The sequence below is a fragment of the Capsella rubella genome, unplaced genomic scaffold (genome assembly GCF_000375325.1).
Source record: "Capsella rubella cultivar Monte Gargano unplaced genomic scaffold, Caprub1_0 scaffold_6, whole genome shotgun sequence".
Lineage (NCBI taxonomy): Eukaryota > Viridiplantae > Streptophyta > Magnoliopsida > Brassicales > Brassicaceae > Capsella > Capsella rubella.
Window position 1 is genome coordinate 1,148,796 of NW_006238918.1, and position 25,326 is coordinate 1,174,121.

General features: G+C 36.9%; 7 protein-coding genes across 8 annotated transcripts; 3 read left to right on the forward strand and 4 right to left on the reverse strand.

Annotated features, from left to right (window-relative positions):
* The first annotated feature begins 351 nt into the window (after nucleotides 1–351).
* On the forward strand, nucleotides 352–2,911 carry LOC17882938 (transcription initiation factor IIB-2). Its single transcript, XM_006289487.2, has 7 exons — nucleotides 352–805; nucleotides 1,573–1,597; nucleotides 1,882–2,011; nucleotides 2,101–2,231; nucleotides 2,319–2,407; nucleotides 2,507–2,583; nucleotides 2,655–2,911. The coding sequence occupies exons 1-7, from the start codon at nucleotides 453–455 to the stop codon at nucleotides 2,786–2,788; spliced, it is 939 nt and encodes a 312-aa protein (XP_006289549.1). The 5' UTR covers nucleotides 352–452; the 3' UTR covers nucleotides 2,789–2,911.
* On the reverse strand, nucleotides 2,846–5,967 carry LOC17883319 (synaptotagmin-3). 2 transcript variants are annotated; one of them, XM_006290069.2, is made up of 12 exons: nucleotides 5,756–5,967; nucleotides 5,361–5,459; nucleotides 5,235–5,285; nucleotides 5,029–5,152; nucleotides 4,820–4,938; nucleotides 4,616–4,717; nucleotides 4,440–4,514; nucleotides 4,241–4,317; nucleotides 3,898–4,147; nucleotides 3,409–3,792; nucleotides 3,179–3,307; nucleotides 2,846–3,063 (listed from the first exon to the last, which is right to left on the reverse strand). In XM_006290069.2, exons 1-12 carry the CDS (start codon nucleotides 5,864–5,866, stop codon nucleotides 2,935–2,937), a joined length of 1,650 nt encoding a protein of 549 aa, XP_006290131.1. In that variant the 5' UTR covers nucleotides 5,867–5,967; the 3' UTR covers nucleotides 2,846–2,934. The 2 variants fall into 2 exon arrangements, with proteins under 2 accessions (XP_006290131.1, XP_023636789.1); XM_023781021.1 differs by lacking the exons at nucleotides 4,820–4,938; nucleotides 5,029–5,152; nucleotides 5,235–5,285; nucleotides 5,361–5,459; nucleotides 5,756–5,967 and having other exon boundaries at nucleotides 4,414–4,514; nucleotides 4,616–4,646.
* Nucleotides 5,968–7,652: 1,685 nt separating this feature from the next.
* Nucleotides 7,653–7,868, reverse strand: LOC111830231. Its single transcript, XM_023781887.1, is given in 1 exon segment — nucleotides 7,653–7,868. A coding segment is annotated over 1 exon segment (210 nt). The 3' UTR covers nucleotides 7,653–7,658.
* LOC17882639 (probable lysine-specific demethylase ELF6) lies at nucleotides 7,677–13,277 on the forward strand. The gene is made up of 7 exons (XM_006286844.2): nucleotides 7,677–9,052; nucleotides 9,383–9,461; nucleotides 9,586–9,653; nucleotides 9,961–10,111; nucleotides 10,198–10,709; nucleotides 10,801–10,965; nucleotides 11,105–13,277. The coding sequence occupies exons 1-7, from the start codon at nucleotides 8,005–8,007 to the stop codon at nucleotides 13,006–13,008; spliced, it is 3,927 nt and encodes a 1,308-aa protein (XP_006286906.1). The 5' UTR covers nucleotides 7,677–8,004; the 3' UTR covers nucleotides 13,009–13,277.
* An 853-nt stretch (nucleotides 13,278–14,130) lies between these two features.
* Nucleotides 14,131–17,177, forward strand: LOC17881943. The gene is made up of 11 exons (XM_006288041.2): nucleotides 14,131–14,431; nucleotides 14,784–15,184; nucleotides 15,286–15,500; nucleotides 15,590–15,663; nucleotides 15,963–16,017; nucleotides 16,108–16,182; nucleotides 16,273–16,346; nucleotides 16,442–16,490; nucleotides 16,627–16,711; nucleotides 16,796–16,852; nucleotides 16,947–17,177. The coding sequence occupies exons 2-11, from the start codon at nucleotides 14,884–14,886 to the stop codon at nucleotides 16,994–16,996; spliced, it is 1,035 nt and encodes a 344-aa protein (XP_006288103.1). The 5' UTR covers nucleotides 14,131–14,431; nucleotides 14,784–14,883; the 3' UTR covers nucleotides 16,997–17,177.
* An 80-nt stretch (nucleotides 17,178–17,257) lies between these two features.
* Nucleotides 17,258–18,763, reverse strand: LOC17884621 (thioredoxin-like 3-2, chloroplastic). The gene is made up of 5 exons (XM_023780442.1): nucleotides 18,390–18,763; nucleotides 18,016–18,090; nucleotides 17,807–17,873; nucleotides 17,662–17,679; nucleotides 17,258–17,551 (listed from the first exon to the last, which is right to left on the reverse strand). The coding sequence occupies exons 1-5, from the start codon at nucleotides 18,707–18,709 to the stop codon at nucleotides 17,447–17,449; spliced, it is 585 nt and encodes a 194-aa protein (XP_023636210.1). The 5' UTR covers nucleotides 18,710–18,763; the 3' UTR covers nucleotides 17,258–17,446.
* Nucleotides 18,764–18,886: 123 nt separating this feature from the next.
* LOC17881506 (probable protein S-acyltransferase 15) lies at nucleotides 18,887–21,159 on the reverse strand. The gene is made up of 7 exons (XM_006286620.2): nucleotides 20,824–21,159; nucleotides 20,250–20,342; nucleotides 20,053–20,154; nucleotides 19,898–19,969; nucleotides 19,571–19,669; nucleotides 19,366–19,461; nucleotides 18,887–19,219 (listed from the first exon to the last, which is right to left on the reverse strand). The coding sequence occupies exons 1-7, from the start codon at nucleotides 21,082–21,084 to the stop codon at nucleotides 19,127–19,129; spliced, it is 816 nt and encodes a 271-aa protein (XP_006286682.1). The 5' UTR covers nucleotides 21,085–21,159; the 3' UTR covers nucleotides 18,887–19,126.
* Between the last annotated feature and the right edge of the window lie 4,167 nt (nucleotides 21,160–25,326).

Sequence of the window (25,326 nt, forward strand, 5' to 3'; positions counted from 1 at the left end):
AAAAAGTTAGAAAATCAGGAGTAAATTTTAGAACCCGGCCACAAAGATAACAAACAAAGCGGCTAAAAACTATGCCAAAGCCTAAACCAAGTCACTATCTTTTCAAAGGATCAGCTACAAATCTTTTGCAAAACTTGGAAGCACACAGATAAACGTACTTTTGTTGTTCTCTTGCAAAAAAAATCAATTGTTGGGCTTTTGAAGCCCAGTTATCTTTTTTTTTTTTTGTGTGTCTTCAGAAGCCCAGTAATCTATCCAAGTGATTAGACGATTCAGCTAGTGACACGTGGGCGTCGATCGTTGCCCGATTTGCATTTTCCTCAACGACGAAGGAAACTCAAGAGGAGCTCAACTTGAAGGTGAAGAGTAAGAAGGAGTAAGGAGGAAGAAGAAGAGTGGTATTCTCCGTAATTAAAGTCTAATTCTTTGTCCAATTAATCGAAAGACAAGCAATGAGTGACGCGTTTTGTTCAGACTGTAAGAGGCACACGGAGGTTGTGTTCGATCACTCTGCTGGAGACACGGTCTGCTCTGAGTGTGGACTTGTGCTTGAGTCTCACTCCATTGATGAGACCTCTGAGTGGAGAACTTTCGCTAATGAGTCTGGTGACAATGATCCCGTCCGTGTTGGTGGACCAACTAATCCTCTTCTCGCTGATGGTGGTCTCACCACCGTCATCTCTAAGCCTAATGGCTCCTCCGGCGACTTTCTCTCCTCTTCTCTTGGTCGTTGGCAGAATCGTGGATCTAACCCTGATCGTGGTCTCATTGTTGCTTTCAAGACCATTGCCACCATGGCTGATAGGTATTTGTTCTGTTTTGTTTTATGCCCTGCTCTTACAAGGTTTTCAATTTTGGGGGGGTTTTGGTCTATGGAAAGCACTAATTGGAGGAGATTGCTGCACATTTCTGTTTTTTTTATCTGACATTGTTACCTCCAAATTCAAATTCTGTTTTGTAGTCTGAGAAGTGTGAGGATTAGGTTTCAGTTTTCCCATCTTGTGAAATGATCTATTAGTGAGCTTAAGCAGACTCAAGCTTTGCACTAACTGGAAAAATGAAAGCTTGATCTTTTCTCTTGGAATGCATCTTTCTTAGGCATAGAGAAACTACTCTCGTTATTAGGCATAGAGAATGTGTTTTGTTTTTTGGCATGTTCTTTAGAGAAACTTGTTTTTAGTTAGAAGGTTTTTGATTAGGGGTTTGGTCTATGGTAAGGTCTAATTCGAGGAGATTAGCAGTCAAGTTCTGTTTTTGAGCTGACATTGTTTTGTAATTGAGAAGTGTGAGAATTGATTTTAGTTTTCCCATCTTGTGAAATCAATTCGTGAGTGTAAGCAGTTGTATTGTGTCCACTAGAAAGCAGACACAAGCGTTTCACTATTTAGGAAAATGAAAGCTTAGATATTTTCTCTTGAAATGCTATCTTTTTCATGGATTGAAACAACTAAGTTATTAGGCATATAGATATGTTTCTTTCTTTGACATTTTCCTTAGAGATGCTCGTTTTATTGGTAAACTATTAATTGGTTAACATAGGCCCTTACTAATTTGACGAACATTTTATTCCAGGTTAGGCCTTGTTGCAACCATCAAGGTATGTGTTATTTTGCTTACCAATCTTATCTTTGACATACTTACACCAGACCTTCATCTTCTCCCGTTTCATCGATACACATCAATATTCATGGTTTTCTTAGTGTTACTCTTTACTCTAGCCGCAGCCCTACAGAAAAATGAATTATTTTTGCAGATGCTTCGTTGAACAGAATCAATATACCACTCTCTTGACCTGATTAAATGCCTGCGCTTGATCCTTGCTTTTTTTTTTTGTATTCTTCGTATAAACGTTGTGTCATGTCCTTTGTCATTCTTTTAAAGGATCGAGCAAACGAGATATATAAAAGAGTGGAGGATCAGAAGTCGAGTAGAGGAAGAAATCAGGATGCTCTTTTGGCTGCATGTCTGTATATTGCTTGCCGGCAAGAGGACAAGCCACGAACTGTGAAGGGTACAGATACAGCTATAAGAATCATCTTAAGCATCCATCATTCCCTTCTTCAATGGCATCGTGCCTCTAATACTCTCGATTTGGTATAGAAATATGTTCTGTTGCCAATGGAGCCACAAAGAAAGAGATTGGCCGTGCAAAAGAGTACATAATCAAACAGTTGGGGTTGGAAACAGGGCAGTCAGTAGAAATGGGGACTATACATGCCGGTGACTTTATGGCGAGTTTTCAAAATTAATATCATCATTTGTCATTCTTCATTATCTCGTTTCGCCTTAATTAACTGATATTGATTCTTACTGTTCAGAGACGGTTTTGCTCCAATCTTGGCATGGGAAACCAAACCGTTAAAGCAGCTCAAGAATCTGTACAGAAGTCGGAGGAGTTTGATATTAGGTAAGTAGATCATAACCATGTCTCCGTGACCCTATTGTTCTTATTTTCTGAATCTATTGTTGTGTGGTTTATGCATTGCACTCGTGTAAACTTCTACAGGAGGAGTCCCATATCAATCGCAGCAGCTGTTATCTACATCATAACCCAGCTTTCCGATGACAAGAAACTACTTCGAGGTCAGTTTCATGCGGATTCCCTTTCACAAAACAAGAAAATACTCTTTCTAACTGTGAAATTGAGCCTGCAGATATATCAGTAGCAACCGGAGTTGCAGAAGGCACAATAAGAAACTCATACAAGGATCTATATCCTCACCTTCCTAAGATCATACCAGCTTGGTACGCCAAAGAGGAAGACCTCAAGAACCTCCAAAGCCCTTAAGTCTCGTTTAATACCTTTTCCTGTCTCTGTATGAAACACTTAACCACTCATCTAATATGTACGTCTAATTCCAATTGATTTAGATAAATGACACGAAATAATATAATAAAACCCCCACTTAAACAAAAATTCATGTGATCAGTTTGTTAACTAGTTGTCCAACGGATCTCAATGTGAATAATGCCGTTTCTGGAATTGATAAGATGGTATTTCTGGTTGATCCTTCCATTGACAACAACATCGTCCAGATTTATGTCTACATGTCCTAGTTCCTCCTGCACAGAGATCAAGCAAAGTTATAAGTTGACATCGGTTTGTCTGCTCGAAAGCCGATTTACAGCCAACATCAATGTTCAACCGAGTTATCTTCAGGGGATCAGGGAGTAATACCTTGGATCGAAAGTGAAAGCCAGTTCCTTTACTCATGACTTCAACGCGTACACTCTCTTTAACTGGCGGCTCCTCTAGTGTAAACTCGAATTCCTCATTCCATCTAGGGTCTCGTGTTTTCCTCAGCATCTGATCAAGCAAAGGTAGTCATGATGCATTTGTGCTTAGTCTCATCATGACCCAAACAGTTCTTAAGTAGCTTATGAGAAAAATGCAGGTTAAGAATGTACCTTTGTTTTCTTCTTTTCTCCTCTGAAGAGAACAACAGCATAAGGGTTCGAGTGACTCTTCTTGCCCTCGACGTCTTTGGCTGATTGGATTGCAACTGAGAGTAGACCTGCATGACTGAGAAAATCATCGTCTTCTGATGGTTTCTCGTTTCTGCTTACTTTTCTCTGGTACTCATCCTGTTTTCCGTGTCTACTCTTAAGGCTTTCTTCTCTGAATGGCACATACCTGAGATCCAACTCCAATCTTCCTCTTTTTTTCTTGTCCACAGAATCCATAACAACATTTGAGTTCTTAATCAGATCCAGATTAAACACCTTCTTCTCACCCGGGCTAATCTCTTGCAAGGGGATCATCTGCATTCCCAATCTGTCGTGCCCTCCGACCTGTGGAGACAAAGAGAGCATCTTTAGTAATAATAACAAAAAATGTTCAACTAGAGAAAAAACTGGAGCATGGCATGCATATAAAATGAAATGAGATGCTGAAACCTTGTCCCAGTCAAAAACTTCTAGTTGAAGGACTTGTGATTTTGGATCCTTCACGATGAGCTTGAAGTGTTCGTTCCATTCTGGGTTTAAGTTTCTCTTCTTTATGGTGGTTTTCTTTGCTGGAAGCTTTTCTCCAGTCAAGCTAAGTTTGACATAAGGGTCGGATGTTCCCAACAAATCCTTCTTGAGGAGATTATGTGCTCTAATAATGTTCACATGTAGTAATCCAACAGGCTTCTTTACAGCCGCTCTACATCAGAAGTAAACTTATACATCAGAGGAAAGAAACAGAAGGATCTCATGCTTTCTAGTTATATTGTTCAAAAATTTGATGGACACTTACGTTGAAGCATCAAGAATAGGTATCTCAAGTACTTGTGGCCAATGGTACATGCTTGAAACTTGCCTTTTAATAGTTTCCTGCAAAATCATGAGAGAAAGATAAGTTTTTTTTGAAAAGATACTGATGGAGGAGCATCTCATTTGACTAGATAAACAGCATAATCCAACTCCTACCGATAGGAGGATCATCAATGCAGCACCTGAACATATCTGTAGAGACCCGGAATGGACATGACATCTCCACCAAGAACTTTCAATCCAAAATCAACATGTGGCTGCATAGAGAATCATGCTGATCAATTTCCCTCCCCAATGATTGGTAAAGCAAGTAACTTTTAAATCTACACTGAGTCACTTTTATGTGAGATGTAGCTACCTTTTCCATTAATGAAACTACAACCGTTCCAAAACAAGGGAAGGTCGGCAGAAGAGGCTTCAGCGCTACACGCATTGTAGCAAAAAACTGGAGATCTACGAGCTGCAAAGGTGAAGATGCTAAAACTTCGTGTTTATGGAACTAAGAGTGGTAAAGTTTTGCATTGCTTGTGTTCCATTATCTGACAGTTTCACTCATACTGACCTGGACTCTAATTCGTAAAGACATCACCTTTAGCACCAAAACAATGTTGGGATTGCCTGCCCACTTGATTGATGGTTCTACCAGAAGTTCCTTCTCATTGGTATCATAAAACTTAACACCTGCAGGAGATTAGACAGAATGTCATTAACCATTAGCACATTGAACACAACGGTAAGAGATCACAAGAGCTAAATGGGACAAGAATTTGCCGTGAATTGTTGGTGGAAGCGATCCAAGACTCAATTTCTCGAACTCTATGGATTCTATACAGAACGTCCCAACATAATCTGCAAATATAGGTTGAGCAGAACTCCGGATGATCCCACAAATAGCCTATACAAGAAAAGTAAACTAAAACTTCAACACAGAAAGCCAAATTTGATATAAGCAAATAAGAAAAAGAAGTAGAAAGAACCTTATCGAGGTGAGGCCACATGTATGAGAGAAATCTATTAAACCAGTCCACCTAGATGTAAACAATAGAAAGCACCATCAGCCAAGTAAGTAATAGAGCTTTAGATGCTAAAAAAACGTGACTTACTCTTTCATAATCTGGATTCTTAATCCACAATGGAATGTCTGGTAAGAGATCAAGAAGGACACTGATGCTAGTCTCAACTAGTGGCCTCGCAGGTGGATACTGCAATGTGTTAATTGAAACAGTAAATCATTAACCCTCAGATTCATAAACTAATAAGTAGATAAGCACTAAACCAGCAAAACAAATGACACAGTAAACCAAAGGCTCAATATTGATGGTAGCTAGATACAAAAGGAACATGCTTTTAGATTCACCATATTGAAACCGAACACATGGCGTATGTCAAAATTAAAAATCAACCAGTGAAATCGATGGACCAGAAAGTTTAAGCTTAACCCAGATGATGAAACAAACAGATACAAGACTCAAACATGACGAAAGATGAAAGCTTTTACCTCTTGGTGTGTAGGCTTAGAATAAATCAAGACGAAGAAACCAGTGATGAGTCCAATAGGGATTCCGATTACGAAACCAAGGATCCCCAACACACTTGTCAAAATACCCATTTTTTTTTGGTTTTTCTTCTTTGTATAGTTTCTATCGAAAACTAAAGAAAGGAAAAAGTCAGTGCGTAAGAATGGCAACGAAGGAGAAGGAATCGGGTCCAAAACGGTAACGAAGAAGAAGAGAGCCTTTCTCTTTCAAACCGCCAAATATATTTTTCCGAGTTGTACTAATTTATTCTACTCTGTTTTTTTTTTTTTTTAATTTGTAGGATCAATAAAAGAGAAAGCATCACGAGATGTTATTTACGTCGCCGACGTGAAAGTGAAACTTTTAATTAGCCTTTTCTTGTATACTTGCGGAGTTGCGTGGCTGTGTTTTTGTTTGTTGGTTGGTCTAATCAACTTGGATATTATTATTTTCTTTTAGCTTTCTTTGGATAATAATAAATAAAAGAAGTTCTTCACAATTTTAATTGGTCCCAACAACAATTTGTTCGACTACAATTGGAACTTACAAATAAATATCCGATTTTGATCGAGTGCGTTATTATGATACTACCTTTTTAAGGTTTTTTTTGACAGCCGATGATATTGTTTAAAATCAAAGGATAGATTTAATTTAATTTCCAAAATTCTTAAATTTTTCGTCAGGGAGTAGAAATTTGTACTTAAATCGTTATCTCTTTAAAATTTAAACCATGTTTTTTGTAGTAATTTCATAATTATTATTTTAAGTAATGTTAAATACATTATTATGATAAAATATTTGCACTATTATCGTCTAATATAACCTCTCTTTTAGTTTTAATACAATTTAGACATAATAGGTAATTTCGTAATTGGTTAAATTGTAGATTTAAGGTAGTACTTTTATTGTTATCTCTACCTTGAGAAAATCCCAAATATTTCTATTTGTTTTCTTTTTGTGTTTTTTTTAGGACTGTTTGTATAATAGTTGTGTTTAGATATTTATAATTTAATATTGTTTACTTGTGAAAATTAAGATTAATCAAGGTTGAAATATATATATATATTAAAATGCATTCAGTTTTGAAATCAACATCACAAATGTGAACCAAGACCCAACCCGGACCAGACCCTGTTTAATCAATCATATAATAGCGTGTGTTTATTATTATATCTGCTTGCATTGACCCTTGATTAAATAGGACAATGACAAATATGGTTATCTTAATTCTTGTTTCTAACCAAACTAAAAACGTTTGTTTTGGTTAGTGAACAAAATGCTTAAAAACTGAAGTCTGTCGTTACGAAGAAGAAGAATACGCAAACACGTACGAGACTTATATTTTTGGAATTAATCACACACAAGACCTCGAGACGTTTGACATCACAGTCGTTATAAATTCCAATAAAAATGTGTTTCCTTTGAATTGATCCATACGTCATTTTCATTCCACACACGCCAATCGTAATATTTCAAATTTTGGACATAAAATTATAATATTTTTGGTCGAACATCTAAAATTCTATCAACAGAACCATCTATTTGACCAAGAAAATACAAAATCTCCCGAACCTTATCGCTCTACGTGTTTTTTAGTAACCATGCATATTCGTTGTACGTATATAATGGTGTTCTCTCTCGAATTAGTCCATTGTATAATCCTTCTACCATGGGCCATAAAGTAGTGGGCTTTCAAATACGAAAAACAAAATCCAAAAGTCTCATTGGTCCGGTCCACCAACAGCCCGCAACGCTGGTTTGTGTTATCTGACACCGCGCGCACATTGGTAAGAGTTTAGTTATTCCACACTAACATGCACCAACTGCTAATCGTTAATATAATTTAGGAAATTTTCAAGATTTAACATTCCTTTTTTTTTTTGTTTACACATAGTTTCTCTCTCTTGCTTCTCCTTCTCCGTCTCTCCGTCGTTGCGCAACCGCACAGTTCATATCGTTTATATTCTCTTTCCTCCTTCTCTTTCTTCTTCTTATGGAGATTCCGCTGCTTCATCCGTTGTTCCTGATCGTGTCAGTACGTACTATTTCATTGTGTTGATTTGGTCTCTATTTGAAGAAGCCAAGAATATACATCTTCCTCTCCAAATTAGTATCGGAATTTTCGAATCTAGGGTTTTAGAGTGCTTGTTTTCTTCACTAGGTTTCTGTTCTTGATCTTGCTAATGGTGGGTTGCATCTGATTTTGGTTTTACGGAGTTTAGAAATTGAGATGGGTAGTGTTGAGATTCCCAATTGGCTAAAAGCCTTGCCTTTAGCACCTGTGTTTAGACCTACAGACACTGAATTTGCAGATCCTATTGCGTATATATCCAAAATCGAGAAGGAAGCTAGTGCCTTTGGGATTTGCAAGATCATTCCTCCTTTACCCAAGCCATCCAAAAAGTATGTTTTCCATAACTTGAACAAGTCTCTATTGAAGTGTCCAGAGTTGGTTTCGGATGTTGACATTTCGAGAGAGGATAGAGCTGTATTCACCACTAGGCAGCAAGAGTTAGGCCAGACTGTGAAAAAAAACAAAGGAGAGAAGAGTAAGAGTATTTCTCAAAGGACTGGTGTTAAGCAGGTATGGCAAAGTGGAGGCGTCTATACATTGGAGCAGTTTGAAGCTAAGTCGAAAACTTTCTACAAAAGCCAGTTAGGAACGGTTAAAGAAGTGTCACCTGTTGTGGTTGAGGCATTGTTCTGGAAAGCGGCTTCACAGAAGCCTATATATATAGAGTATGCTAATGATGTCCCTGGCTCTGCTTTCGGTGAGCCAGAGGGTCATTTCAGGCATTTCCGGCAGAGGAAGCGGAGGGGCAGGGGATTTTATCAGAGGAAGACAGAAATCAATGATCCATCAGATAAGATCGGTGAAAACTCATCGCCTGAGGTAGAAAAAGCACCCCTTGCTTCGACGAGTTTATCACCTCAGGATTCTTCCAAGCAGAAGAACATGGATATTGTTGATGAAATGGAAGGTACTGCAGGCTGGAAGCTCTCCAACAGTTCCTGGAACCTTCAGACGATTGCACGTTCACCTGGTTCTGTTACACGTTTCATGCCGGATGACATCCCTGGTGTTACATCTCCCATGGTTTATATCGGTATGTTGTTCAGCTGGTTTGCCTGGCACGTTGAGGATCATGAGCTTCACAGTATGAATTATCTTCACACTGGCTCACCCAAGACTTGGTACGCTGTCCCTTGTGATTATGCGCTTGAATTTGAAGAGGTTATTCGCAAAAATTCTTATGGCAAGAACATTGACCAACTGGGTACGTTGTTTTTGAAAATTACTGCTAAAGATGTTATACTGATTCTGTATTTATAGAGATGTGCTGTTGTTATAATGCATGTGAAAATTGAGATTGCATAGAATGATTACTGTTTCCTAGAATGACTACCGCATCAGATTTTTCTTTAATAATACCATTTTCCTACTTTTGAAGAGAAAATGTGGCTAACATTGACAATGTAATGATGAGATTTTCTTACTCGTGGTCCAATGTCTTAGGTCTTAATGATAGAAGACACTGTAACACTTCTTAGAAAATGCATTGCCCTTTTATTTCTCATTAAATCTGATCTGCTCGTTGTCACTGCAGCTGCTCTCACCCAACTAGGCGAAAAGACAACTCTTGTATCACCTGAGGTGATAGTTGCATCTCGCATTCCCTGCTGTAGGTAGGCCTTTATTTTATTCTAATTTTTACTTCTGTTATGTGGATATGTGAGGCAGTATATGTTTCCTTATAACTACTTCCATGCTCTGCTGCTATGTTTATTTATGTTTTCTTTGCCTACGTAGGTTGGTACAAAATCATGGTGAATTTGTTGTGACGTTTCCGAGGTCTTATCATGTAGGATTCAGCCACGGTAAAATGCCTTTTTTTTTCTTCCAAACATTCTTTCAAGTCTTAGTGATTCTATTCATTCCATTTTGTACTCTCCAAAGTGGTTGAGAAAATGTGAAAATTGAATAAAGCTATGGAGAAAAAGGGTGTTTATCGACTTAGCACTGAGGTGAGGATTGATCTTCTAATCAGAAGAATGAAGAATCATATTTCTATTAAGTAGTCTGTCAGTCGCATAGTAAAAGTGGATAGGTTGGCTTAGATCAGTAATACGAATCACAAACTTTTCAAAACCCATAAGTAAGCAAAATTTTATCTAACGTTTCTAGGTTTTAACTGTGGGGAAGCTGCTAATTTTGGAACTCCACAGTGGCTTAACGTAGCTAAGGAAGCTGCTGTGCGTCGGGCAGCCATGAATTATCTTCCCATGCTGTCCCATCAGCAGCTGCTGTATCTCTTGACCATGTCTTTTGTTTCGAGGTAGGTTTCCATGATCTCTTTTTACATATAACCTTTAAGTTTTGATGGACCATGTCATTCTCATATTCTTGAATTAAATTTTCCAGAGTGCCTCGATCATTCCTACCAGGTGGTCGTAGCTCCCGACTGAGAGATCGACAGAGAGAGGAAAGAGAGTTCCTTGTGAAAAAAGCTTTTGTTGAAGATATATTGAACGAAAATAAGAATTTATCTGTTCTTCTTCGAGAACCAGGCTCTCGTTTGGTGATGTGGGACCCTGATTTACTTCCGCGCCATAGCGCACTGGCTCTTGCAGCTGTTGGGGGTGCTGCTACTTCTGCTGTTTTACCTCCATCAGTGGCAAAAAATATACCTGAGGAGGGTCATTCTGAATTGCAGAATAAAGAGAAGACTACTCTTTTAGAGGAATTGAGTTTGTTTATGGAGAAGTTGAATGATGTATACTATGATGATGATGATGGCCTGCTTAACGATTTCCAAGTTGATTCTGGAACCTTGCCATGTGTGGCATGTGGCGTTCTTGGCTTCCCTTTTATGTCTGTGGTACAGCCTTCTGAAAAAGCATTAAAAGATCTCTTAGAGGGACAAGGAAAGATAGGTAACAGACCAATTTTTAAATCTAAGCTGTGAACTGCATATCCATGTTAGCGTTTTAAAGCCTGTTAATTGTGTTTCTATTAACTGTACAGATGCTCAGGAAATTATGACACTGTCATCAGAAAAGTCTCACTGCGAATGGAAAACATCATCTAGATATATAAGGCCTCGCATTTTCTGCCTTGAACACACTATTGAACTTCAGAGGCTTCTGCAATCAAAAGATGGAATGAAGTTCCTTATAATTTGCCATAAAGGTAAGTCTACATCATTTACTATATTCGCCAAAGCGATGTGTAGGAGAAATTATGAGTTTTAAACCCACATGAAAAACAAAATTATGTAAATTTTGTTGAATGGTGATCATTCTACTGTAACCCTTTGGAATTTTTGCAGACTTTCAAAAATTTAAGGCACATGCGGCTACTGTGGCAGAGGAGGTCAAAGTCCCTTTCAGCTATGATGATGTCCTGTTAGAGGGTGCATCTCAAGAAGAGTTGAGTCTAATTGACCTTGCAATTGAAGATGAAGAAAACTACAAACACGCCATAGACTGGACCTCAGAACTTGGCATCAACTTACGGTACTGTGTTAAAGTGAGGAAAAATTCCTCTACTAAGAAAATTCAGCACGCACTGTCACTAGGTGGCTTGTTCTCTGATAGAAGCCACATGCTAGATTTTTCAACTATCAGATGGCTGCAGAGAAAATCACGCTCAAAAGCTAAACCCAGTTCTACCTCAAGTTTCACACATCGTGAACAGCTCGAAGTAAAAGTAGATGGAAAATTAGGGGAGAATTTGGATTCTCAAACCGAAAAAAAGGAAAAAAAGATCATCCAGTACTCGAGAAAGAAAAAGTTGAATTCCAAGCCATCTGTAGAACAAGGTCAGGAGCTAGCTCCCTTGGCTGAATCAAGAGAATTTGGTAAGACATGCAATAAATTGGCCAATATGTCACATCTGGATAGTTCAATTCGTTTTGATGGGGCACATGATCAAGAACATCCCGAGATCACTATCAAGTTTGGTTCAGCTTTAGATGGGAATGTCACAAATAGTGTTAGTATGGTGAATGGATACTCTGCGGACCTATCTTCCGTATCTAGAGAGCAGCAGGGACACTCTATGACCAGCAATAATAATGGGTCCAACGCAGGTAGTCATGTTGTGGCAAGTCAGACCGTACTTATTTCTACAGGTGATAATCATGTTAGACCAAGAAAATTTTCTGGTGATTATGTCTGCAGTGATGTGTCTGTACGTGATCTTCAGGAAGTGGTTGAAATGAGTGACCAAGAGTTTGGAGGACCTAGGTCTACTGTCACTAATATCGAGGATGAACAGCAATCACAGATGGTGCAACCAACCAAAAGAGAAGCTGTATCTGGTGATCACGGACAGATGGAGGGAGCAGAAGCTGTGTGTACCAGAGAAATCTTGTGCTCTGATATTATACTGCAGACTGAGCATTCTTCAGCACAAGTGGGTATGGAAATTCCTGAAATAAACACGGCCAGTGAGAACATGGTTGTCGACATGACACATGATGGTGAACCTTTGGAAAGTAGTGATATATTAAGTTCGAGCAACGGTGATCAAGCTTCTTCAAATGGATTGCAAGTTCCAGATGATGAGCTTAGCATGGAGAGTGAAGTTTCAAGCTCAGAAAACACCGAGGTTATCGAGGCTCCCAATTCAACGGGAGAAGCAAAGAAGAAGATGAAGATAGATTCAGAGTTTGAGACAAATGATAATCTAGAGAGTAGCATTGGTTTCATAAGGAGTCCTTGTGAAGGGTTGAGGTCAAGGGGCAAGAGGAAATCGAGATCTGAAACTTGGCTGAAGCTCACTGAAACGAGTGGTGAAGCGAAGAGACCCATTGCAAAAAGGGGTAAGAAAACTCCCAAGGCTCGCTCAGGTAGTCTTCAACAAGAAGATCCCACAACAACTCACCCCAACCGTTGTTACCTAGAGGGATGTAAGATGACTTTCGATAGTAAAGCGAAATTACAGACTCACAAGAGAAACTGTTGCACGCACGAAGGGTGTGGAAAGAAATTCAGGGCCCACAAATATCTGGTACTTCATCAACGTGTTCATAACGATGATAGACCCTTTGAATGCTCTTGGGAAGGATGTTCCATGACTTTCAAATGGCAATGGGCGAGAACTGAGCATTTGCGTCTGCACACGGGAGAACGACCATACAAATGCAAGGTAGAGGGATGCGAGTTGTCGTTCAGGTTTGTGTCGGATTATAGTCGCCACAGACGGAAAACCGGGCATTATGTCGCATAGAGAAACGGACATTGAATGCTGCAACAGTGTTGATGTCGGCCTAGAAAAAGTGAAAGGGGCCTCTCCTCGATTTGTGGAGTTGTTGTAAAATCTAATGTCTGGTTGGGTTTTTAGTTGTTGTCTAGTGTTTTAGACCCGTTGTTATGTCCCTTGTTGTAGAAGTGGCTTCTCTCCACATTTGAGAAGGAACAACACTCACGTTTTCTTTGTTGGTGAACACGTAACTATTGGCTTCAAGTTGTTAATATGCACTATTCACCCTTTAAATCCCAGACTGACATCTTGGTAGGTTCATTGCTGTGAGCCAGGAAATAGCAGCATTTTCCAATTTTCAATGTTTTTTCTTTTCTTGATATGTGTCGACGGTGGTGCCAAGAAACTATATGTCTATATCTGAATCCAACATCGAAACCCATTTTAGTGTGTTGTTGGACCAACCCCAACCTTAAAATCTGGAGACAAGGTGTTCTACGAGAAGTATGAGGCGTGCATATGTCTTTTACGGAATTGTATTTTTAATTGGAAACATAACTTTGTGAGTTTTTTTGGGTTTGGATACGTGAGAAGAATAATGGAGCTGCTGTGTCATTTGGAATTGACAAACACGTGTGTGTAGAAGAGAAACACTTGGAATCTATGTCAGACGTTGTTACGTACACGTGAGTTCATCATTATCTAACTATATATCAATTACGTATCTTAAAATCACAATAGAATGCTAGCAAGCAAGTCTCGGGAATTTGGACAAGATGAGTCGAAGTAATGAAAAAAATTAAACAGCTAAAGGTAACTAATTAATAATTAATGATTGTATCATCTAGTAAACCCACCTCGTACCTCAGCGTGACAGCGACGACGACGACAAATACCAAATACGATAACACACACAATGTATATGTGCAACCTTTGTAAGTAACAATATACAACCCACCCAAGAGAAATTCTCTTGAATATAATCATTTTAGTTTTTTTTCAACAATATCTCAATTTATTACTTTAAAAATCAAATTAGAATAGGAAAAGAAAAATATTATTTGGTGATTAAAAGTAATTTTATAGGTATTACTGTATTAGTAAAAGGATAAAAGAAAGAATGGTTTAAAAAGACACGTGGACAAATCAGAAGGGGTTATTGGAAATAGCGGGGTTTTAGGATTGTCTTTAGCAACCGACCTCTCCGATTACTCCAACGGCGGTGTGTGTGTGTGAAACGGCGTTAATGTTTTATATCTCTCTGCCGGCTTTTTATCTCTCTCTTTTGTTTTTTTTTTCAACGGCTGCGATTTATTTTTCTTCTCTGTGACCAAACCCATCTTCAAAGGTTTTCTCTTTCTTCACTCTTTTTTTTTTTTTCTTCTTTTTCCTTTTTGTTTGTCGTTCCCAGAATTTTCATCAAAGTTTCTCCGATCTCCAGGTTTCCAAGGTTGGTGGTTTTACCAAATTCTCTATTTTTTTCTTCTTTCCATATGTTGGTGAAAAGGTCAAAAGGAAACGTTTATTAAGTATTTATTTTGTTGTTGGATTTGTTGAGGCTCTTTGTTGAATTTGGTTCTGGGTTGGTTGGTCTCCAGATTGATGATGATTTAGATTTCAAGTTTCACGAATTGCAAGTAAATTTCGTTTTTATATTTTATTTTATATGAGATGCGCAAAAACTATTGAAACAATCTGTTTCTACTGCTTGATTATTTTCACACCACATGCGTTTTCCTTTTCCAGAGAGAGAGAGAGAGAGAGGTTAATGATCATGCGTTTCTTGTTTCCATCTTTTGCAGGAAACTCAATTTTAGACGCAAGAGCAAACTCCAAAACTCAAATTTTGTTGTTTTTTTTTATCATAAAGTTTTGATATTTATTCTTTATTTGAGTAAATAAATGGGATATGAGCTTGATCGAGATGTTGTTCGGTGGGGTCTTCATGATCTGGAGGTTTGTACGCTTACCAATGCTGGTTCTTCCACTAGTGTAACACGGTATGAGCCAGATGCTGGTACTCAAGGCTATGTTACAGAAGGTTACAATCAGCCTGTGACTGCTGGTTATGTAGACAATGATGCTGTCATTGCTCAGTTTTATCAAGACGAGTTGTCTAGACTTGCTCAAGCCGAAGCATCCGGGATCAATAATCCTAATCGGAACTCTGTTGTTGAACAAGAGTGGCCTCACTCTCATCAAGGTGTGATTTGTTAAAGCTTTGGCTTTTATGCATTTCTCTACTAAATCACTATTTGATCCATCATTTGGAACCAGATTTCAGTTTTTGATTATTTTCTGCAGTGAAGGACCATCAAGGGGAAGGTGTTGATATTTACCAGGAAAGTGATATTCTTCATAATCACAACAGTGACATGGATGATAAGAATGCTGCAATGTGGAACCAAGGAGGGCAAAGTTCCCCATCTCATGATGATGACTCAGTTTGTTCTGTAGAAATAGAAGAAGAGTCTTGGTCAGAGTTTGGGAAGCGACTGAACGAAATGATACCTATTGCTGTAAGTACCTCTTCTATGTGTGGTTTTTGATCAGCTTATGAGAAGCTTATATAAGTTCAATATCCCTGAATCTACTTGGTGTGATGCAGCACGTGCCGAAAATTAATGGTGAATTACCGTCAGAGGATGAGCAGGTTTCTGATCATGAACGGCTATTTCAGAGGTATGTTATAGATGTAGTATCTAAATACAAGCTAGAGAACAATTGCAATTGCTTGTCACAATTTCCATGGATTTGGTTGGTTTAAATTTTGCTAGAACTTAGAAGGCAATCAGATGTCTAGCCTCAAGTCGCATGGTTAATTGGTACATCGATTGTCTTGAACAAATTGAGCTGCTTTAGATGAATTAGATAAGGGTCCAGTGGATGTTTTAACTTGGCAATCAATCTTAGATTTAGAAACTTTATTTGAATTGGTATTTAGAAATCTCTTCTTCTGTTTGTCAATTATACACCTACAGATTACAGCTTTATGGCTTGGTGGAGAACAAGATTGAAGGAGATGGAAACTGCCAGGTTTGTTTTCTCCTTTCCTTTTCTCAATTCTAGTTAAGGTTCTGTAAAATAATCCGTAGCTGTCTCTCACTGCTTTACATATTTTCGCAGTTTCGGTCACTATCAGATCAGCTTTATCGCTCTCCAGAACACCATCATTTTGTCAGAGAACAAGTTGTTAATCAGGTTGAGATATACCAAGAAAAGAATCTTCCAATTCAGTCTAACATACTTTTCGCTTTGATGATTTAACATTATCATATATTTGTATTCCAGCTTGCATATAATCGAGAGATGTATGAAGGTTATGTTCCAATGGCGTTCAATGACTATCTTAAAACAATGAAACGGTCTGAAACTTATGTCTTTCAATTTTTCTCCACTGGAATATATTGCTCTAACTTATCACTAATAGTGAGTTTTTCTCAATATTTTGGGAACATAGGAATGGAGAATGGGGTGATCATGTTACACTTCAGGCTGCTGCTGATTGGGTACTTACAAATCCTAAGCTTTTTGTCTACTGTAAATGAATTTGTGTTTAAGAAGGTTTAATCTTTAGGGATGTTGGAAGTGAGGAAAGATTTAGCCACTGAGTTGCTTATGTTTCTTTTTTTGCTGTTATTACAGTTTGGTGTTCGGATGTTTGTGATAACTTCATTTAAGGATACATGTTACATTGAGATCTTGCCGCATTTTCAGAAGTCTAATCGCCGTAAGTTACCTACACTTGCAAATATTCTCTCCTTTGACCGGAAAATCTCAGATACAATTAATTCATGTATTCGCTTTTGATCAGTTATATGTTTAAGCTTCTGGGCTGAGGTTCATTACAATTCAATCTATCCTGAAGGAGGTATGTCTTATCATGGATTCTGTTAAATCATGGTAGATTAACTAAGTTTTGACTTTTTGAGCTTTCTTCTTCCTATGTTCTTGGAATTGAAAAGAGCTGCCTATACCGGAAAGCAAGAAGAAGAAGAAATTTTGGGTTTTCTGAGCTCTCTTCCTTCCTTTTGATGGTGGAACCAAGCTGGTGAAGTCTGCATATTATTATGTTTATTCTTTTGACTAACTTAGAATTTTTAGTTGTAGAGAGCAATTTGCTCTTGTATATAGTGAACATAATCCAATTAACTATAGCCTTAGTTCATTTTTTAAATAAAAGTCTCTTATTTCCATTTGTGGAAACAACCGATAAAAGAAGGCTACAATTCTTGCTAGATCAAAGCCTCAATGCATAATATTGCCAGTGAATAAGGGTCGTGTGAATGTTTTACTAAGTGCATTTTACTATACATATTACGTACTCCAGTTACAAAACTGATCAAAACAAGACCAAACTTCCATCAAGAGAAGAGAATAGTCACGTGACTGGACGTTCTATAAGGGACCCAAAAAACTAAGAACAATCAGAGGAAAAGAGAGCAGAGTCTTGAGACTGTGAATATCAACTGACTGAATCGTTCTCTATCATCTCCCGTACTTCGTTAACCACAAAATGCGCTTTATGGCCGCCGATAATTTCAGCTTGTTTCTGGCCATCTCTCCATAGCTGCAGAGTGTATAAGACACAGAATCAGAAACTGTTTCTAAGAGGTTTTTCAGAGTCTAGATCCAAACTGAAAGTTTCTTTGAAGATACGGGAACGGATTAAAACTAGACCTGTATTGTTGGCATTTTCTGCGTCCCCCCACCAGTGTTCCAAACAATAGAATAAGTAGTTGTTAAATCAACAACCCAAGGTTTTGACTAAACTGATTAAAATAGAGTTGGTAGCAAAATGAAAAGATTCATACAATAAGCTTACCGTAACTCCTGCACGAGAAACAAGTCTGTATGGCACAGCGTTGACATCAACATGATAAAACCGCAGTCTGGAAGAAACATTTCCAATCAGAAAACAACAAGTAAGATATATATGGGAGCTTGTTAGAATGAATGAAACTCACAGTCAAGATCCAAATCCGTTACATTGAACATTCAATGGAAAACAAGAATAGGAAGTTACTCAAAAACCTTGGATAGAATTCAGCAGCAAGCTTTTCGAGTTTGGGTTTTAAGTAAATACATTTCCTGCACCAAGCTGCCATCCTACAAAATCCATGTAGCTAATCTTTACCAACCAGAAAGATACAATCAACTACATAAGAGCAAATGCTTGAGATGTTTGAAGAAAATGATTAATTGGCAACTTTAGGAGAATAAACAGTGAAACACCATGAGATATCCAAGAACCTGGGAAGAATTTGAGTGCAAGTATTCTTTTTTTCATCGGATTCATATTACCATTAGATCGAGAAACCAATTCTATATCGTTTTGACCTAAAATCTTATGGATTTAAATAGAAAATCAGGGGAAAAAAATACAAACTCTTAACCTAGAAACTCACCAGACGATTACAACTGATTCACCAAGCTTATGAGCTTCCTCCATCACCTGATCGAAGTGGCTCTCGCCACAGATTGGTCCGAGCTCAACAGACACCGGAGAGTCATCGAGCTCTTGCAAGCCACCGTCCTGCTTCAGGGCATCGACTGCTGGGATTCTCTCCGCTACCAAACAGATTTTCTCGGGAAAGGAATGAAATTTGAATTCCCTCGGTTGAGAGAAAGAGCTCGAGATTTGACGAGGGAGGTATGGAGGAACTAAAGCTGAGATCTTTGGGTTTAAAGATCTCAGGGATGATGACAAATTTACAATTTCTGACATCCTCTTTCACTGAAACGGTCTCACAGACTCTCAAACAAGATTAGCAATAATGCTTTAACTTCCGTAGTCAAATATACCAATAAAAGAAACTCTTTTAGTTTTGGGAATTGCCTCCATATTTTGATGGTTATATAAGATTAAAGCCTCTACTTTTATATGAAACAATGAAACCCAACATTTAGATGATCTTCAAATCAAAAACCATACTTCATTATCTTACAAAACTGTTACATTATAAATGTCAACCTTGTTTAGCTCTGTTTCCTTTCTACTGTCTCAGGCAAAAACTGAAAGACAGGATCGCTTTGTGCTTCTGAGCTCAGAAGAAATGTACAAGTGTTTGATTGAATTGTTGGGCATTTTCTACCCATATCCGAGCTGAAACTGTCACCGGAGACTGGCGACTGAATTTTTTAGCTAGCTATCTCTCGATGCAGAGAAGCTAATACCATCTTCTGGATTCCTGTTAACCGTGGGGCATAGCCATTTGATCATGTTATGGCCTAACACCTGAGAAAAGGATGAAATGATTAATGGTCAACTTCTTGATCTGAGGATGAAAAACCTGATTTCCAAAGACACAACAGCATGGAAGTGACTCTAAAGTTGACATTGTGATCGACGCAAAAGATAGAGGTCAATGTAGAGAAAGGTACCGAGGTGATGTTTTTGTAAACGCCAACATCGAATTGATGCCTATAGCTTTGTCCTGATTTTTTAGCTAACCATAAGGCCCGCTTTGAATCATAATGCTGGACAGAAAGAAAAAAAAGCAATGCCGAGTAACACACTGTCAATTAATTTGCAAGAAAAGCTTTACACGTTGTGCTCGAAGACTGTAGATGAAAATAGAATATATACCTCGATGGTGGTCATATTGTGTGCGATGAGGTAGATATGCCAACAAAGGAGAGTCCCAAGTGTTATGCTCAGTCCGACCATGAAGATCCCACATGAAACCTAAACCATAAACAAAAGACAGAAAATTGTAACTTACTTTCTTTACCAACAAACTACTCATCTCTAGTTTTTCATTCTTCAGAAAATGATGAAGTAAATCTGCTTGAAGCGATAGACAAGTAACCATGTTTCCGAGAGCGTGCAGCCATAATTTGAGACTATTGAATATCAATTAATTGCTAAAGATGAAGAAGCTAGAAAATATTTTCCGGACTAAACCATACTTACAATGAAAGTTTTGAGTGGAACATTTCCTGCATAGGAATCTCCATTCTTGAATACGCAGCAAACCAGCAACACCTAAAATAACAATCATACACATAAGATGAAAGTCTCACCAAAAACAAAAATCAGATTAGAAATCGAGAATGACATTTACATACTGTGGAGTAAATGGAAGCCACTGTTGCATAAAACACAAGAATGAAGAAAGCTTTGTAGTTTGCATAACCAACACAGTTATTGATCCAAAGGCAATGGTGGTCCTGTCACATGTACATAGAAAAACCGTTTACAAACAAATCCCAGTACACAAAGTTCTGGTAAAGCTTTGACACAAAAGTTCTTAAATTATACCTACCATCTTCAAGACACATCTTCTGCAAACTCGGCAATGGTGAGTCCGGGGAGGCTTATGTGCAAAGCACTTATCACATTTCCTTGTTTCTGTAGCCTGATAGATTAAATCAAATACACCGGAAACTCATATCAGAGAAATTATACAACTCTATGCCAACTTTCCAATCTCAATTATTCAGGAGGAGGCAAATCCAGACAGCATCAATGATTAATCCATTCATCCTAAGCTTAACACCAACATTTTGAAACCCTTGCTTTTATAACACCAGATCGAAAGAAGATAAAGGCATTGAATTTCACCAATTGAGCCTCTTCAGGATCAAAAGGACTAATCTTCTCCAACTAACATATAAGAATCCATTACCAATTCCGAATACAATTCAATAGAGGCAAAAGGATAAGACTTTTCCAAGTAACCTATAAGAATCTGTACTCCCGACTCAATCATAAAGACCCTTGTCTTATCATATTCTAAAACCTCAATCGAACAGACATTTCAGTGAAACTCGAGTACAAACCAAATTAAAAAAAAAATCACCAAATGCGTCAAATTCAAAGGAAAACAAGGAGCTCACGTTACTATTGGACCAACCAGAATCCTCAACATCAGGAGAATAAGTTGCAGGAACACGACCTGGATCTACAAGAACGCAAACTGAAAGCGAGAAGAGACACAGAGATGCAAAGAAGCTGAAGAGGAAGGCGTTTAATTTCCCAGCTGAGCTTTGTAAACCAACCCAGTCATTGATGAAAACGAAGAGTGTGACGTAGTACACGAAACCCATCACCAGAATCACCGAAAGAACCGGGATCGAGAAGAATCTCCGGCAACTCATCGCCAAGATCTCTCCGTGGCTCTCGAAATCACGACCGGTTTAATTCCTCCCCCGCCCAAATTTGATGGTAACCGAATCGAAATTTCCCAAAATTGAAAGAAAAAACCAAAAGTCAAATTTTCGAGAACAACACGTGACGATATGCTATTCGCTATGTACTTTACTTGAAAATACGAAACAGGCTTACTTTAAATGGGCTCTGTTGTGACTTATTGGGCTTGGGGTATGGTCGTGAAATGTGAGAAATTGAGGAAGAAATTCTTTAACATTTACTTCATAAAGTATTGGCTATAATTTTTTATTGGATCTTGAAAATTTGATTAATTTTCTAAAATAAATATATAAAGTAAAAATTAATTTACTAGCTAAATAGAAATATATTGAGTTTGTGAGGTGTTCATCATTGGCATTATATTATCCATGGCAACAGTTGTAAGTTGGCCGTCGATGTAATATACATATGTAAACTAATTACTCTAACACGGACTTTTCTTTTGGCTTTCCATAGTTAAATGTTATGCGTTGTTTTGTGAAATAGTCACAATCAAATTAGTACGTCAGAAAAAATCAAAATAAACATATATACAAACACAATGTATATATTATGACATATAAATAGTACACTAACATAATATCAAGATTGTACTATGAATGCATAGCTACCATAAGTTTAATATCTACCATGTGATTCGTGTCCCTTGTATTTATTGGTACAACACCCTTCTACGTGTCTGATTCTATTTCACTTTCGTCGTTTTTGATAATATATGCTATACTTAAAATTTTCTATATGATTAATCTATCACCAAAATATTATATCATCTATCTATACCAAACTCGTATCATTGAATAAAGACATTACAGTGTATGCTAGCTACAGTTCGTATTCGTCAAAGATTAATTTCATAATCGATTACACGTACATTTCTAGGAATTTAATATATAAAATCAAAGGAGATTTTTAGAATATACAAGACTACAAGAGCATTTGTTTTGTAAATAAAAAATTGGATCAAGTGGAAATAAAACCCTAGACATCACTCAGTTAGCTAGAGCTAGTTAGTGTACGTAAACCATACATATATAACTTTAACGTGTAGGGCGGTGCACACACACATACATGGCTAATCGATAAAGCAATTGGTAGAAAATCAAATTATTGTCCTTCACATATATAAGAATGAAAATCAAACTTATTGCGATATTTTACACCAGCGAGTAGTCTTGTGTCATGATGTAAATTTCAAAATCAGAATCACATATACAGACAGATAACGAACGAAATAATTCTAACTTTAGATATAGGATGCGACTAACTCCTACTTCTTTCTCTTGACTTGTTTTATAACCTAGCTAATGAATGTATATAGAGAAACATGTATAGGTTGATCAATCAGTTAAAGCGTCTACAGTAGTCAATGAGGAGATGATTGTGAAATCCCAACCTAGATTCATATACAGGATTTTCGTTATTATAATTATTTAATTTAATTAAAACATCTTATGACTTTTTTATTTATTATGAAATGAAAGTATACATTAATTGTGCATTATACAGTTTTAATAAGACAGAGAGGCTTGTCGATCATTGACAGATTTTTTTTTTTTTGAATGTAATGTTAAATTATATTCAAAGAAAAATAACGTTTTTACAACTTGTGCAACATGAGATTTGAAAAAGAAAGCTAATAAAAAGTTTAAACAATTTTTGACAAAAAATTGAAGCTAAACAAAAGTAAACTAAAACGTAAAAGAATTAAGGAAACTAATCGATGAGTATACATAATATATTAATATTTATCGCTCGGAATTTGCTAATTTTGTGTAAAATAATTAAGGAAATAAAAAATGAGGGTTATGAAAATACAGTACCATTGTTATATATACTTTTTATATAAAAAAAGTGGCCCTAAAAAAAGAAAGGGATGGTGGTCCGAATACTTTGTTTATTCCGATTGTCCTCTCGAGAACTTGTTGTTTACTAAGTGTGAATTGATATGTAACTGATATCAATATTACTGTGAATACGTGATGATCCCAAAATCACCACCTTTGCTTTGTAATTTGCCTTTCATCAGTTATGCTAAATTAAGGACAAAACAACTCAAAGATGTCCTTAATTGCAAAGCCCCTTACCTGACACAATATCTTTAGATTCTCCCATCTCCATCAGTCCATGCATCTCTCCAATGGCTTTTTGTGGGGCAAACAACTCGCACTTAATTTCTTTTTGATATCATACGGCAGTTTTTCTATATATATAATTAAGTTTATAAATTTTATTTCTATAAAGTTTATGCAATATCTTATATATCGTTTATGTTTATATCAATGCAACAGCCAACAATGAGATCAATCAAATAAAAATAAAAATCCAAAGTCGTAAATTCAAATATCGGTGCAGAAATAACACTTGTTTAGTTTGTTTTTGATTCACATCTAAGATATCCTTTGGAATCTCAGTTAAGCTCATCAAACTGGAAGGGACAGCTTATAAACATCTTTGACAAGAATCAAACTGCATACGTCGTTGCATTAATATGCAAGTAGTGATGTATATGTGTGTGTATGCGTGGGATTGCATGCATCAGCCATTGTAATGATGTAATTTGGACTAACCTTTTGATTTTAATTGTAATAGAGCGTATCATTTATGGCATGCACACATAACATTTCTGCACCTACCTCTCTTGTATCATGACTAGCTATACCAACATTAACGTACTAATTATTAACTTGATTCCTTCTTTTTTTCCTAAAATTATTTGGGTTACAGAATGTGTCCAAATCTTTTCTTATATTTGTTTGAACAAATTTATTTAAATTGAAAGTGAAAGAGACAAATATTTCACAAGTTGAGCCACATGAAAACAAAGGTTCTAGTACAATGTACAACACACCATCATGTTTGATTTGATTTGGCATGAAAACCAAATTTCTAATATTACAAAATTAGAAGAATAAGAAAAATGTAAGACCAAGTAATAACCCATAAATAGAAAGTGACACACTAATCAACAAATCTTACTACACAAGACTGCAGTCGTAGAACTGGAACTGGAACTACAAAAAGTCTGTACTCTGAACCAACTTTATATATTTATTATAAGAACATAACATAATTAATGACCCAACTATAATATCTGTTTTCACGATCTTCTTGTTATTCATGAATCTTGATCATATAGCCTATTGTAAGGACCCGATCTGAATGAAGACAAAACAAAATTATATGATCCTGAAAGATACAGTTAAGATATAGGTAACAGGTTACATAACTTTATACATCCATTCATCAATACACAAGGCAAAATCAAAGACAATATAGTTTTGTCAATTCATTGTAATTAACGCCCTAATCCGTCATTTACCCTACATTAAGAAAAAATTAGCACCAGATGTGTATAGAAAAAAAAAATGTGATTCTGAAAACTAATCAAGAGAGAGACTTACCAAAGATCTAGACTTATGTGAATATATATCTTCAAGTTTCTTTATTCGGCTTTAGGTATTTTGTAGCCGTCGGTTGTTGATGCAGCATCATCAAGATTCTCATATGTACATATCAAAACCCTAATTTAGGAGTTTTTTCAATTCTCATGTGAATCTTGATGGTGCTGCACCTACAAACAACGGCTGATGAGCTTTCTTCCATGGATCCGCCGAGAAGAGTTGTTAAAGATTTTACACACACAACCAAAGAGAAGGAGTCTATATATATATATATATATATAGTACTCTACAAAATAATGGAACTGTGATTCAAGAAGCGAAATAAAATAACTTCGAGGTAGAAGAAAATAGATCTAAGCTTCTCGATCTCTCTCTCTCTTTTATTTGAGAAGAAGAAGAAGAAGAAGAATGAGAAAAGTAGTCGGAGATGAGGAAAGTAAGATAGGTGAAGTAGAGAAAAAACCTCAAGAGTCCAAGGGCTGACGTGTCTACTTATAAGTGGTCCTTTTACGTCATAAGAAAAATTATGGAATATTCTGTTTTTAGAACGTAAGAAACAAAAAATTTTCACATTCTATAGGAAACAGATTGAAAATAATTGTTTGAAATATATAAGCGATGTAATAGGTCGAGTATATAATACTAGTTGATATGATAATATCCTATATATATATATATACTGATCGGTTAGTTGAATTTTTCGATCTGTCGATCCAACAAAACGTCTCAGGGGTAGTACAAACCAATCTCGCAACTTTTCATATGATAAATGCAGCTAACAAAACTATT